The sequence below is a fragment of the Desarmillaria tabescens genome (assembly GCF_030435595.1).
Source record: "Desarmillaria tabescens strain CCBAS 213 chromosome Unknown EV420scaffold_110, whole genome shotgun sequence".
Classification (NCBI taxonomy): domain Eukaryota; kingdom Fungi; phylum Basidiomycota; class Agaricomycetes; order Agaricales; family Physalacriaceae; genus Desarmillaria; species Desarmillaria tabescens.
This window is the reverse complement of record NW_026848409.1, coordinates 36,496-52,085: the sequence shown is the minus strand read 5'-3', so window position 1 is coordinate 52,085 and position 15,590 is coordinate 36,496. Positions and strand designations below refer to the sequence as shown.

Here is a 15,590-nt window from a genome sequence, read left to right as displayed (position 1 = left end):
TGGTCGAGAAAAGAGCAAGAGAGCCATGACTGTGACTGTGACTCACCAAGCCTATTCCGGTCCGAGGCCCCGGGCTCAGTTTTGAACTCCATGCTTGCTCCATGCATTCCTCAGCTGCCTTCGGTCTCCTTTTGCGAATTCTCTTCCAAAAACCTTCCATCGAAAAGAGCAGTACTATCAAGCTGAAGAAGACATCAGGGTGCCCTACACCACCCAGGTCCCACAGTCAGACTTTCACTGATTTCCTCTGCATCGCACGACGGAAGTTCGCCATAGAACCTGCGTTATCTCAAAAGGTACCATTGCAAGAATCCACTTCGTTCATACAACAGACCTTGCACGATACACCGGTATCAACATCTGGTCATTTTTATATCGAGTTAAACTTACTCTACCACTTTTCGGAAACCGCAACAAGTGTTTGAGTCGACGGCAGGTAATAGTTTACTGCTATGTAAACGCTCGTATCTCATTCCTTGATAGAACGTCATGATGGTCAACCAGTTTTGCCTTTGAGCTTCTATTAGAGCAGTGCGGTCTTCTGATATAATTTCGAATGCGGCGTTCGCCTCGTGATTCATTCCTTTGGGTCTCGCAAGTGAATGAAGCTACTACGATCTGTATACGGAGATTCAACACCCAGAACTGTGGAATATCGGGGCAAGGTGAGGTGAGGCTGCGGCAATAATCGTATTCGTAAGGTCCTATACTGACATGGAAGTCCACAGCCTCACTGCGGGAAAATGTACTCTGCGCCGGCCTCTTGCTTCCGTTCGAGCTTCCAACATCATAAACATCACCTTCATATTGCAAAGGATGGTTGCCAGTGGACCAGTACTCCCATCTTCCCTGCATCAGGAAGGGAACGTGTCTTTCCCTTGCCAACCAGAAGTATCGATGAACGCTAGCAATCCTAAACTTGAAAGCCCTTCGGGAAATGGAAGAGACAGCTATTGCTCCCTTCTCATCCGCTGACAATGACTTCGAGAAGGGCCTTTCAAGTGATGAGGGAATTTCATCACCCGAAGATGTCATCGCTGTGGACCGTTTCGCTGAGAAGAGGTATGTTTACCATTCCTATCGAACCACGACGACAAGCCGATGCTGGTTCACTTCCCTGCCAGACTCCTCCGACAGCTAAATCTCCGGATCGTACGTAGTTGCATGTTCATTTACATCCTCAATTTCCTCGCCCGCGTTAATATCGTACGCCGATCTGATGATGCTTGATCGCTTTCTTAATTAAATTGTCCGTCAGAAAAATGCGAAAAATTGAATACCGACAGCGGTGACTCATTGTTGCAGGTCTTCAACAAGCGGCCAGTTCTCCGCTGCGTTGACAGTAGTTCTTCATTATTTGTGCACCGTTTGAGACCTCAGTCATTTTACTCTCCTGCATTGGTTCGTGTTGCTCATATTCAGGAAGGGCGGAACGGATATGATCATTTTATGTTCAAGAGCTATAGCGCGCTGACGGGACTTCACTGCCTTCTAGGGATGTTTAAAGCGGGTATGTCACACGTTTTCAGTAGAACGCAAATGCCTAATTACCGTCATAGGTTTCTATCCAGGAATAATCTGCTTCTTTCCTTACCATGTCAGTTCTATTTTGGAGATACACAACATTATTTTCTGACCGACCGTTTCAACAGCTGGTATCAACCCCAAGAAGGTACGGCGTTGGTCTCATCAACAGCCCCAAAGGCTTGAAAGCGTGGCGGTGGTTATTCATCATCGGGGATGCGCCATCATGTGCTCGGGCGGTGGCAACGTGCTTCTTCTTTCCAGTCTACCCAGAGACAGTGACATCACTATTTACGAAGGAACGAGAACTCGCCGTCAAGCGCCTCAGAGGCAAAGCGTCTGTGTGCCACCATAATTACATGGGCGCAGACCAAGAATACGCTGATAGACTGGAGGATGTGCCTCCATTATCTCGTCTTCATCACCGTCTGCGTACTATTTTCGTGTATCTCGTATTTTGCACCAGCTGTCGTTAATGGACTTGAATACGAAGGACTATGTGCCCAGTTGTTTACAATGCTACCCGTCGCTAAAGGCTTTGTCGGGACCATCACCTGTTCGGTCTTTGTAGAGCGATATGAACCGCGGTCTATATCTGTATGTATTCCTATGGTTGTTTCAGGTGTTGTCTTTCTAATCAGAGTGCTTTTGATTTCGAGTCATCTTCTTGTCAGTTCGAGTGATTGACATTGTCACGTATCAGGCGCACTTCCACCTATGGCGTGCAAAGCATCTTATCCCATGCTGTGTCTCAACACGACATTTTCCAACATCTGTAACCCGCGTCTCATATCATGTATGTCTGCCAATCTTCTCAATATGGAGGCGACGACACTTATTATACCTTTGATGGTAACTATCGGGTGCACTGCACAGACCATCTGTGATTTTGCTTCTCAAGGCTGTGCTATTTTTATCGTTCGCTGAATCTAATTCTAAGCCTCTATTTTTACGAAATGAGGGGAGCGCCAGAATACCATACCAGTTAGTTCACGAATGGTACGGTACATTCACTCTGGAGGGAGCTCCGCGAGTTTACTAGAAGACGAAAGAAACCGTAAGATGACACCGGGAAGTCTGCCATGGCGTGTGTAACGTGTTTCCGCTAGTGGGTTCGTGTAGAAGTTTGGAGAACTGTTTGCGTCCGGTGAACGGACTGCTTCGGTATAACAGAACTACTTATACAAATAGTAGGTCCCCGTTTCCTTTACCAAATTTCGTGCTATCAATCGAATCCCTTCTTTGTCAGCGAATCAATGAAGACCGTCTGTGCTCCATCGACTAAAGACTGCTAGTTTCCGAAGACACACTCCTGATGCAGATGATGGGAGTTAAGGCGATAGCGAGTAGCAAAGCTATAAAGTGTTCAATTTCGACCTTTCCTGTACCGCCAGCCGTCGTAACGGTTGATCCAATCAACATACGCCCAATGTGTTGAAGTAGGATGGACAAGACTTACACAAGAAATGTAGAAGTATACGTATAAGGTATGAGGTCTTGCGGCGGTCCGCGACCCCCCCTTCTTCGAACCTCGGATCTTCATCAATCTTCGCAATAAGCCGGTTTGGTTCGTGTAACAAAGGTAGAATATCCAGAGGAAGGGGTTGGAGCATCTATGAACGGAATACATGAATATGCTTTACAGCAGTTGCAAAAGTGATAGGTGGTCCTTGCAGCCGCTGTTTAGCTCCGAAAATAACATCTTTTCTCTTCGAGGGAGACAACTCTTCCCAGAGATTTCTTCCTTCTGCATGGAGTTTCTCGATTATCAAAGGTCTGGACCGGCTCTGACGATGCCCAACCACTCCTACAGCATTCCCAAAGGAGCACCGCTATTGACGAAATCATCCAACCGGAACTCTAGGCATCAGATCAAGAAGATTCAAAAGATTGTAGGATCCGTATAGAAATGAATCTGATTGAACCACTGTCCGATCAGTGATTTATTTCTTCTATTAAGGAGTAGACACCGTGCGTGCCCGGTATGGTATCAGCATTTCGCTAGACGCCGGAATCGCCGAAGATGAGTCTTTGTTTGTTCAAAGGATTTAGGAGTACTGACAATTCATCAATGAATGACCAATCCGTCTAAAGCATCGATGGTGAGTTGAACCAGTTGGATAAGTAGATCTCGGTTTTCGAAACAGCTAGCCGAATCAGAGAACCTTCCGAGTTACAGCTTGATTGTAGCATCAGTCATAGTTCCCGCTTTGGGTCACGGTACTGTTGGCACCAGCACGCGATGGATCAAAATGCCAGGTAGCACTGCTATGCTTCTCCTGTTTCTTCCAATAATGACCAACACAATGGTTTTCTGCGTTACCCGGTACTTACAAACCTTGAATGCTTCCTCTGCGGTAGGTGTACTTTATTTAATATCGGAAAATAAATCGTCCGCCCAATCTCTTAACAACTGATGGAAACCGTAGACCGCAAACGCAGGCATTCTATAATAATACTTCAAAACGTGCTTGTAAATCTTCCAGTTCTAACTACGACGTCTCTGAACCTCATCCTTAATTTGCTTCTAAATCACCTAGTGAAATTTTTATGGGCGCAATGGCCGAGTGCCAGGTTCAATATCGAACGTGATTGTTGAAATGAAAAAGGATCTCCTTAACGTCTTTCTCTCTCCTAATATTTTCCCCGGCACAGCCTTACGGCCCTTACCATATCCCCATAACATACAGGTTAAACCTCTCGCAAAGCAAATGTGGTGCCGGAGTAGCCGGCTCCCATGGGAGAGACGATAGGTCATTACTCCGTTTGCTGTGCGACTACTCTGCGAAACGCTTGTATCTTCGGAATAGTCAAATCCCCTGCTGACAGAATTGATCCCAGCGTGTAAAGCATTCAAAACGTCTACATCTGAGAATCCTAAAGAGTTGAGGGGAGGTATCGGAGTACCATAACCGTGACAGTGTAACTGAATATTTGCCCCGCATCTTGCGTCCCTCGACGAAATTATTTTCGGATGGATATCTAGGTTCAACCTTTTCGTCAATTTCTATTTCATCATCCTTGTATCCTTCTGGGACCAATGTTAGCTTCATCTACCTCCTCTTCTGCTACTGTTCTTCGTCATTCTTCAACCCCGCGGACTCCACGTCGTCCAGCAATAAAGAAAGGAATCATAACTCTTGCGTGATTTCAGCCCGACCTGTAACAGCACGATCTATGTAAAATCGTGGCACATTCTCCACGTCGTGTACTCCGATACGGACTGTGAGGCCGCTCAGGTGTAGGTAAAAGGACATCCCGAACCGGGGGATTGTTGCTGGTACTTGGGCTTGGGTTGGGCAGTTCTGGCGGGAAGGGTGATCTGTGTACGACTGATCGGTCAGCCCATGAAAAGCATGAACTCGTGATACATACCGATTGTACAGCTCTGACTTCGAGTCACCCGTCGTAGCTACAAGCATGTATTATCATTGAACGACTATTCACTCTTGTAGTATCGATCTTCGACAAGCAGTACTAAGTACTCTTCGGCGAATGCTTTTGCGGGGAGGCCAGCAATAAAGAGACTGCGCGCTTCTAAAGCAGTGTCTCTGATCTTAGGTGGTTAGGTTGAGAGGTTCCTCGAGAATTAACGTTAAAAGGAAGTGTGATCATGGTTTATTTCGTATGCCAGAGTTAGGGAAGATATTTGCGAGTAACTCAGCTGATCCTAGTAGCACTGGGGAAGATTGGGTATGTCGGAGATTGTGTCAGGACCTAATTAGGGTATTTGAAATATAATCCGGCCCGAAATCATAACGTAGTGTATATTAGGCCCAGTGATCTTAATAACCTAGATAAGATAATCTCATCCGCACCGGTCCGAATCAAGTCCGAAAAGCGCTAGAATCGCAAAGTCACAGTTCGACAACGGATAGTGCTGTCCGCACTGCGAATCCCTAATATAAGAGTTAGCAAGTATTTTAGAACTCCTAAGACTTCCTATGCTGTAGATATCCCCAAGAAAGTTAATGGGGATACTTGACAATTTGCTGGGCAACGGCCGTCTGCCGCCAAAAATGTATGCTGGAGTCGAGCCACTGTAGGAATGCAGTATGCTAGGCAATATAAAACCCAGTGAAATTTCCAGTTATGAACACCAGATCCCCAACCATAAACTTCATTGTCTTCATATCAGATATCCAATGCTGCCCGCTCGTCAGGAGCAATGCCAATACTGTCTCCGTTCATTTGCGCTCCGTGGTTTGAAGAAACACGAGACCTCTTGCAAGCGAAAGCTTGATGAGGAGCAGGCTGATATGCTTTATGAGCAGCAATTGTTCAGAACAGGTAAGCAGGTTACCGCTACGCATTTCATTGCCCCATTTGCATTCTGACAACGTTGCATGTAGGTTTAGCGGAAACGGTCGTTACCGTACCCTCAGGGGAAGATATCGCCGTTTTTATTGATAACCATCTGTCGGAAAATCAAGAACATCAAGAGCGTAAGTCATCCCTGCATGATCACCTCCTGTTTCACCCTGCTAATTCTTGTCTGAAGCAATAATAAACCATGTTCCGAATGACTTCACAGTTACCTTTCCACTTGAAGCTCAGGAAGAACGTGTTCATGGCACATCTGAATACAAACTTGACGACATGCGAACGATCTACCACCCGTCCAGTGGGCGACTAACACGGATCGATCATTTTGATGACTATCGCTCGCGTCCTGCATTCCAACATGCGGAACCGCCTATTGACCCACATCCATGGCGACCATTTGCATCACGTTATGACTTTAAGCTTGCTGAATTCATTCTTGATGCGGCTCTTACTGAGAAGCAGATGAAGACTATGTTCAGACTACTGAACCCGGAGGCAGAAAGCAACCAAGGCATTAAATCCAGCATCCGTAGCCTGAAGGAGTTCAAAGATCATTGGGATCGTGCAGCCAATTTGATTACACCAGTGAGTTGTCATGTTCTTGCGATATTAAGAATATAATATCTGACAAGGTTTTTTCAGTTTGAGAAGTCGACGGTTACTGTACCACTCCGGGGTAAAGACTATACCTTTGATGTTTACCGGCGAGATCTCTGGACCTGGGCATTGGATTTGATTCAGGATCCACTTCTGGAGCCACACTTTGTTTGGGATGCTGTTCAGCTTTCAAAGTGGAATGGACAGGCTTTCGAGCGGTTCATCGATGAACCGTGGACAGCGCAAGCTTTTTGGGATCTACAGGTGTGCTTTAGTAGAGCTTCTCTCGAGAATCATACAACTTACGCATTTGTTCGCTACAGACAGCGCTCCCAAAAGGCGCAAAAGTTCTTTGTTACATTATATATGCTGATAAAACACGTCTTTCTTCTTTCGGTACAGCTCAAGGTTATCCTGTCATTGCCCATTGTGGAAATCTGAAGATTGACATACGAAATGGGAATGGTGTTGGCGGTGGACGTGTCGTTGGGTGGCTACCATTGGTCCGTGTCTTCCAGTGATCTGATTTTTCTAATACTTGGACTGAATCATCTATACTTAGATAAAGGAGGAAGCAAAGTTCAAGAGGAAGGTTTATTATGTAGACTTCAAGCGCCGCGTGTGGCATGCTGCCTTCAGATTTATCCTCGAACCGCTAGTTGCACCAAGCAAAGTAGGAGGTTGGGTTCATCTTGCCTTAGCGAACGTAGATCTCCAGGTTTTTCCCCGATTGCCAATCAAAAGCTGTGATTATGAAGAGGCGTCAGTCATCAGTCTCATTTTATCACAGCGCGAGCTCACCAAATAGTATGTGATAATAGGAATTTTGTTGTCCTTATTCGAGGTTCCGGTGGTCTGAAACCATGCGTCGTCTGTATGGTACCTAAGGCAGAACAGTATTGTCTAGATATCAAATACGAGCTACGGACATCAAAGCAAACTCAAGAAATACTTGCAGATGCTGCTGCCATTCCAAGGAAGGACGCTCGGAACAAGTTTCTGTCTAGCTTTGGCTTGAGAAATATTGAGGTCACCGAATCTTTAGTTTGCGTTGTCTTCTTTGAACTGACCAACTTGAATAGAATGCCTTTTGGGACATCAAAGACTGGCGATCCGTTCCGCACACTTTCCTTTGATCGTCTTCATGCTTATGATAATGGCCTTTTCGGAGAACATCTCAGACGTGAAATCGTTTCCCGGATTGAAGCCTTAGGCGTGGAATCTATAGGTCAGGCAGACGATCAGTAAGTGTTTCCTGTTCTCATGTTTTATGTACATTCTGATTTTCCTTGATATAGAATTAAACGCTTTCCACGCTGGAGGAATCTATATCACTTTGAAAGCGGTTTTATGGCGGTCCATTTCGCTGATGGCGGAAAGTATGAAGATCTGTCTAAAGTAAGTCCAAGGTCCAGCTTTCAAGTCATGGCAAGCAAACAATGATTTTACGTTTAGCACATCCTTTTTGTCACCCATAATCTCCTCACTGAGACCAAGGACAAGCATGGATATCATTTGCTGAAATGTGTCCGAAGCTATATAGAGCTTCATATGTACACGGGCTTCAACCTCCATACTGAGCGTAGCATACAAGCCATTCAGAATGAGCTTCTCAGGTTTTCAGCACTCATAAGGGTGGGTCATCTCCTAATATTCATGAATGACAGGCTGATCAAATGTAGGAGTACGAACAACTCACACGGTCGATTAATCCGGGCGCGAAATCATGGAACTTCCCCAAAGTCCACTCTCACCAGCATGTCGTTGACGATATCTTGCAAAAGGGTGTCACGCTGAACTACAATACGAAGCCCAACGAGAAAATGCATGGCCCTCTAAAAGACGCATATCAGTTGTGAACCAACTTCAAAGATGTAGCGGAGCAGGTACTTCCGATTTCAGCAGGTACCAATATAGCAACTGAACCTATCTTGATTTAGATTCTACGTGTCGATTCGTGGTGTAATGCTGCATCATTTATACGACAGCAAATCGACTTACACGATGAGCAACTGCAGATGTCCGAAAACGACGACTCCGAGCTAAAAGATCAGGATAAATCAGCTTCCAAATACTCCGGGAAAGTGACTTTACATGGGCACCGTGGTAAAGGGGGTGGGGTCTTCAAAATCGGAGAAATCAGGGCTTTGAAGGCAGGCGACCCGGCGTTCAAGGGTTTTCAAACACGTCTATCATCCTTCATGGTGGGACAGTTTGCGAAATACCCTGATATTGTCCCTGAAGTCGATGGAGAAAGGTAGTATTCAAGACATTCAAGCAACACGAAGAGGTAAGCAATATGTGGTTGTTAGAGCTTTATTTTCATGATTGATATACCACTTACAGATTCAGCTATACGGCCTTTTGAAAGTCAATTATGAAAACAAACACGTTGATTGGACCACATCCACCGACTATTTGCGATGCAGCCCTGATTTCTATAATCATCCACGATACGATTTCCCTCCTCATTGACAGCACCGAGCGTCCATTCTTCGCGCAGCTTATAATGGTCTTCACTTGTGTTATTGCAGGAAAAACGTTTCCTCTCGCCCTTGTCCGTCCTCTCGATGAACCCGTAGGCACAACAACTGCAAAGCTAGACAAGGACCTTGGCTTTTATCGAGTCCGTGCACGAAAGAAAGAAAAATCAGTATTTGTATCCGTCTACATGATTATTCGAGGGGCGCTCTTGGTTGAAGATTTTGGGGCCAAGCCAGGCGATGGATTCAAGGAGTATTTGATTGTTGATAGCATTGACAGCGATATGTTTCTCAGGATGAAATCCCTCAAGTATACTGGTGGCCGTGATTGAAGGAAATAGACATTGTAGTACGGCATAGCTGAAAACATATAAACGGATACTATACTATAAAAACTTTTAACAGTGAGAGGATAATGCGAAAGGACACCAGAGAACGCACCTAACTCAACAAGTTATACTCCAGCTTCAAAAGGTATTACTGCTCATGGAACTGCGCAATATCAAACACAAGACCCGATCTTTCTGTATACATTTCCTCACATGTCTCGGGCACAAACGAAAGTCTGCGGAGAATGGGGGAGATGACGCGGAATGACTGGTGCACGACCGAAGAAGCGAAAGAACGACTCCACATAGAAAAGAGCAACACATTTTTCGATCTCATCAAATTGTGGCTTCCATATAATTGGTCCTCTTCTGTTGGATCAAATGCAGGCAAGCCTTCCAAGAGCGCATCACATTCATCATCAATGGAAACACGTATGGAGCTCTCTGCCGCCAAGTCGGATGTCCTAGCCCATGATTAGCACTGCCGACGTTGACTGCGACAAATGCCATGGTAAGGCCGTTGGGTAGACAGTGCAGGAGTAAAATCGTGGTTTCCTCCGTTAGTCGCTGCTCGTGCATCCAATGCTAGCAACTCGAACCTGAAGTTGAGTTCTGCAAGCTCCCAGGCGATTTCCCGATGATGATCATTTGTTAACATCTCGAGCTCTATGCCTCTCCAAACTGCAGGACCAACATTGAATTTAGTATCAATCTGCAGCTCGCCCGCGCAACCTTGCAAAAAAGCGACGGCTTGTTCTCTACGTCTCTCGGCTTTCGTCGGTGTGCTTCTGGATGAGCTGGCGCCATCTGATCTTGCATTCTTCATCAAATGGTCCAAGTTTAGAATAATGCGCCAGGATTGATGAGCTACCGGCTGTGCTGAATACGATGAACAAGAAACTCGTGCCAGTAGCAGAGGACGTAGGCATAGCCATGCTTTCACGAGTTCGAGAGCTTTGTGTTCGTCCTGTGCACCAATGAAGATATCTGGTCGTGGAAAGATATATCCGTTTGCTTCGGCAATCCTTGCTTCTGGGTAACATCGAGAACGATCTGAGCTTGTGGACTCCACCGCAGCCTGCCATACCGGGATAGCAGGCGGTAAACGAGGGTGAACAATGACTGAAAGGAATCTTGTCTGGTTAGATTGACTCGGATGCTTTTGTTTCGCTCTTTGAGTAGAAACATCATCTATAACCAACTTTAGAAAGGGATGAAGCATGAAGAACCCCAACTTACATGGTTTTCCACGTGTTGATGACAATGGCTCTGGTAGAGGAGGGTCCAAACGAACTTCGCCGGGGACGAGCGCAAAAGGGTTCGGCAATCTCAAGTGATTTCGAGTAAAGAGCCGAAATGCCTTGTACTTTTCAGCTTGGTCAGAGGCCCCGATAAAGACCGATCGAAGCCGTATTCGTGGAGACTCAATATTAAGATATTGATTTGGTTCTAAAGGGGAGGTGTAGGCATCGATTCGTGTGAAAGGGAGTCGGTCCAACTTGAGCAGAAGCCATACAGGAATTCTGGCTCTGAAAAACTCTTCGACGATAATAGGGTCCGTCGTAAAGGCCCCGATGAGCTCCGTATCGGCTATATTTTTGGTAGAGGAAGGGACATTGGTTGCCAGCATACGTGGGCGGTAAATTGTGATATAGTCCATGATAGCACGCATTTCAATTGCTACGCGCTGCGTCTCCGCCACTGCCAGACGAATTCTATCGAAAATGAACGGCAATGACTCGAGGCAATGAAGGAGCGTGCACAGTCCACGACGAAAATCCTTAAGCAATGAGTCAGACGACCCCCAGCTCTGAGATTCGGACATGTCAATGACTTTCTGAGCGGCCGCGCGTAGACAAATGAAGGACGCGTCCGAAAACTTTCCGAGTTGACTGTCCTGTGATGCAGATCCAGATGTACTGAAATCAGAGCGAGCGACAGGATTGTAGAGTGGTAGGAAGGGGTCAAGTGGGTCCTTGGGACGCTTTCGTATGCAGCTGAGCCATGGATCCGAGCGTACATAGAACTGCGGCCACAATAGAGGGTCGTCGGCGGCATATCTAAAGTCTGCTCGCATGTACATCTCCCGGTTGATACCAAGAGAAGGCTGGTACAATCCTAATGCATTGGGGGTCACCATGAACCACCCTTTTTCAACCAATGCACCCAGCCTTCCATCGAAAGGTCCGATAGCTGTGTTCCTATTCAATCAGATTAATTTTGAAAAGAAATAAGATGGGACGCACGAGCTGCAACATTTCTCTTGTGTAACAGGCCAGTAGGGTCGTTGGACAAGTGCTCGTAGGTAAATTGACTTTCCATGGTTCTAGTAGGATGCAGCATAATCAGTCAGCTGCTAGAAACATCTTTAAGAACCTAACCTACCTCAGGCTAATGTAGAGCGAGTATCAAAGCAGGTATTCTGGTACGTCATTAGTCCATATGTACGAGAAACATGGAAAGCGCGGTAGAAAATTGTTCGAGTGAGAAATCCGGGAGTAGGTCGTCGGCGTAAACCGTGGAAGCTCGAGCGGAATTGCCTAATCGTCTGGTGTTACGGTTATTCTTTTCTTTTTCCTTTTCTTTTTCTTTTCTTACGTATTCACGCTTACTCTATGCTGCGATGTCGATCGGACGTTGCTGCGGCACTATCTTTAGCCTACGCAACGTGTATTTAAGTAGAGCCTCAGCTGGTCTAAACCCCAGCTTCGGCTAAGGTTTATTCTACCTAACATCGAACTCCGTTCTTCTGTCTAAGTGTCCCATCGACTTTCATTGCCTTTGATCTGTTGGATCGTCGTCTACCGAAGTGCGAGTAGTGACCCTAACACATCTAAGTCGATAGAGTTAGTGGCTTACATTTAGCCGAAGCTCGCTCTACGTTGCTCAGCGTCACTTCCGAGAAAGAGCGCTGCCCAACTCTTTGAAGAAATTACCCCGCTTGACCAGAGAGGTCATCGCCTACGTTCGTGTGGACAACCCGGTGCTTGTCAACGTACAGCGAGTGGACCAACGGAAAAGCACTCACCATTCATCCGATACACTACCTCGTCGCACTAGCCTTGTGGCTAATACCCCCTCGGCTACTCCTTCTGTTGTTAGTAACTCGGTTGATTGTTGAATCAATACTCTACGACGACCTACTCCTTGCAGTCTTTTTGACTGTATACTTAACCTTTCTCCTAATCGCGCTCGGAATACCGGCAGTGTTGCTAGCAAGCTTGCTGGCCGCCCTGTACTCGTTATATCCCCGCCTCGTTTAGGAACAACGTATCCCAACACGAAACCCTTCATTCTCGCCCTTCAGCTCGCCTCTATTTTAACAGTTCTGCTGTTAATAGTAACGAGCACCCCTCCCGACGAGACCTGCGAAATCTCGTTAATGAACGGTTCCAACTACGAGACCGACCTTAGCCTGATCATCGCGCTCTTGATCGTTCTCACCATCCTTGCGGTATACCAGCTTGCATGGTCAATCGTCGACCTACGCCAAGGATAGATCACTATACGGATGCCCTGGTCCGACGCCATTCCAGCAATCTTCGTAACTTTTATCGCCTTTTTCTTGTCCATTTCTTTATATTACACACTCTGCTGTTGCCGACGAGAGAGGAGGACACGAACTCCGCTCCCCGTCCACTACGTGCCCAGCGTACCCGCATACCCCCCGCAGGTGATAGACATCCCCGCGGCTTCACAGCAGACACTACCCGTTCCCGAAACTCCACGGCTCGAGCTACACTCTCTTTATGGAGAGTCCCTCTACGGATCGTCGCGACCCAGCTCGCGATCCTCAGAGTCGAGCACCGACTCCTACAGAAGCGCCACCGACGAGTCAACCGACTCCGTCGACATCACCGATACCAGGAGCATACTCCTCGACAGAGGAGACTCGCCCCTACCAGGCCTCTTCGACCAGTCTCCAGTCGAAGGCGAGTCAAGCCCCGACAGAGGCCGAAGACAAGACACCAGGCATCTGGTCACGGGCGAAGAAAGCCCTGACACCGAGTTTGAAGGCGACGAGCTCACCGAGTGGGAAAGAACCCGCCTCGACGACCTCCTCGACGACATCTACCCGAACACGGAGGAGGATGCAACCTATACCGGAGACAACTGGTCCGGAAGGTCGTCCACAAAGTGGGTCGAGGCCCAGTGGGGCGATTCCGACCTCGGAGCAGAGCGAAGGAGGTTTATACAGAGGCAAAAGGATGACTACGACGCAGACTCCGGAGAGCTTAGCCTCGGAGCCTCCGCAGCTTCCACCAGTTCAGCTCACTCACAGTCTCTTCCAAGGGCCTGGCCAACCAATAGAGGCCCTCCAGTCGGCTGGCACCCCCACACCAGTTGGGTCTACGCCGACGACGGGGAAGAGACTGCTGTGGCCAGAATCGCGGCCAGAGGAAAGCCCGACCCGATCCCTGAAAGGCCCGAGACCCCCACGCTCCCTTCCACCGTCGCCCCGATCGAGCCGACGAGTGGGGAGCTTTGGAGCGAGTTCCCAGATCTCGACGCTGAAGACTTTGGGACAATTACCGCAGCCGAGCGCCTCGCCGGAGTCTCCGGTTGGGAACCGTCAGTCTCGTCGCGAGCCTTCGCCGACCCCGTCCCTCTCTCACAGCGCCCGTGGCCCCTTCTTTACCACACGTACATCGAGTCCCTCCGACTCCCTCGAGATGCCCGGGAGTCCCCAGAGGTCCAGGCCGGAATGGACCGAGGACGAGCGCATGATGCACGCATCAGACGCGCAGAAGAAGACGCCCTCTACGGCCCAAACGGCTTCTGGGACCTTCCCCTTGAGCCCGACGCCACTCCCGCCGAAATCGACAACCGAATACGAGCCGCTGCCGTTCGCTACACCGGATACGCCCGGAGAGCAGGAGCAGACCTCGAGGCTCGAGCCCGAGCCTGGAGAGTATACCAGGAGGAGATCTCTAATGAGGACTCCGACATCGGCCGGTGGAGGAGAAATAAGGAGCTCGACCGACTCGCCAGAGAGAGGAAGGACGCAAAGGATGCCAAGTCGGCCTCCGAACCAAGCCCTCGAACCGACGGTAATGGCGGCGGTGAAGCAGGTCCTTCTTCAGGGCCCAATGCCTAGACCCGGCATATTTGAGTTGTTACCATGGCACGGATTATACGAAATCATGATGGAAGATATGGAGAAAGACCCGCAGTGGCTCTTCTCCGAAGCAGGAGAGGATTACCGTCACGCCAAGAGTATGGGTGACGTGTACCTGATGAAAAATATACTTGAAGTAGAAACCTGGCACCGGGCGGCCATCGTCTGGAACCTGGTGAATCCAGGAGTGCCCCAGCAAGGGTGCGAACCCTACAGGCGGCCTCAGCCAATGCCTCATCCGACGGACTCGTCGAGTTTCTTTCCCGAAGGATTCTTTGGAGGCGCAGGAGAAGACGACGACGACATGGACGACCCAGGCGCTGGGCCGTCCCGCACCGATAAGGGAAAGGGGTCTACCGTACCCCCGTTCCCACCGAAGCAGCCATCCTACCCGGGCCCCGCGGGATATCCTCCTCCGGGGGAAAATCGAAACTTACGGTCGGTATCGCGACCACCTAAGCCGCCAGTACCGCCGCAGGTACCATCTCCCCCCGATCCCATTCCTCCCTGGCAACTCGCGCCGGGAGCCGTTAACAATCCATGGAACGATGTCAAACCCAAGTTAGTAACTCAGCCCGAGTACTTTACCGGGGTTTCTTCAGACATCACGCGTTTCCTGCACCACTGCGAGGTCTATTTCGCGGTATTCCCGATGTATTACAGCATGAACGACCAGGGGCACAACCCCTACCGCATCACGTTCGCTCAAGGATACCTACGAGGGGATGCGCAGCAATGGTGGGTCGACCAATACTACCGGTACCGGGACCCGCAGGGCCATTGGAGATTCCCCACGTGGGCGGAATTCTCCGAGGACCTCAAGCGCGAGTTCCGCGAGGTGGCGGAGTTAACGATATGGAAGTCAGAATGGAAGAAGATCCGACAGTCGGATTTCAAATCCGCAGTCGAGTTCTTCACGAAGTTCGAACGGCTGGCTCACAAGTGCGAGGAATTCGGCGACGAGAAGCAGATGTTCGAAGCAGTAGAAGCGGCGATAAGGCCAACGGTGCGAAACACGGTTATGCATGGGGACAACGAGCGCCCCACAACCTATGCACAATGGAAGGCGCGAGTCTTGAGGATCGACGCCAACTATCGATACGGAGTAGCCCAAGGATTAGGCAGTAAGACCTCCTCGAACCAGGGCGGTTCGGGTCGAGGCAATCAACAGAAGGGCGGACAGGGGTCAGGTGGCGATAAGAAAGATGCCAC

General features: G+C 48.6%; 2 protein-coding genes across 2 annotated transcripts; one reads left to right on the top strand and one right to left on the bottom strand.

Annotated features, from left to right (window-relative positions):
* Window positions 1–5,669: 5,669 nt before the first annotated feature.
* On the top strand, window positions 5,670–9,262 carry EV420DRAFT_1669760 (uncharacterized protein; the record flags this gene model as incomplete). The annotated part of the gene is made up of 15 exons (XM_060479034.1): window positions 5,670–5,814; window positions 5,877–5,969; window positions 6,059–6,435; window positions 6,493–6,711; window positions 6,771–6,950; window positions 7,010–7,209; window positions 7,269–7,691; window positions 7,746–7,845; window positions 7,903–8,082; window positions 8,130–8,302; window positions 8,388–8,409; window positions 8,436–8,651; window positions 8,692–8,737; window positions 8,794–8,817; window positions 8,982–9,262. 15 exons carry the CDS (start codon window positions 5,670–5,672, stop codon window positions 9,260–9,262), a joined length of 2,679 nt encoding a protein of 892 aa, XP_060322596.1.
* Window positions 8,925–11,581, bottom strand: EV420DRAFT_1669754 (uncharacterized protein; the record flags this gene model as incomplete). Its single annotated transcript, XM_060479033.1, has 4 exons — window positions 8,925–9,723; window positions 9,859–10,450; window positions 10,499–11,452; window positions 11,506–11,581. 4 exons carry the CDS (start codon window positions 11,579–11,581, stop codon window positions 9,408–9,410), a joined length of 1,938 nt encoding a protein of 645 aa, XP_060322595.1. The 3' UTR covers window positions 8,925–9,407.
* Window positions 11,582–15,590: the final 4,009 nt, after the last annotated feature.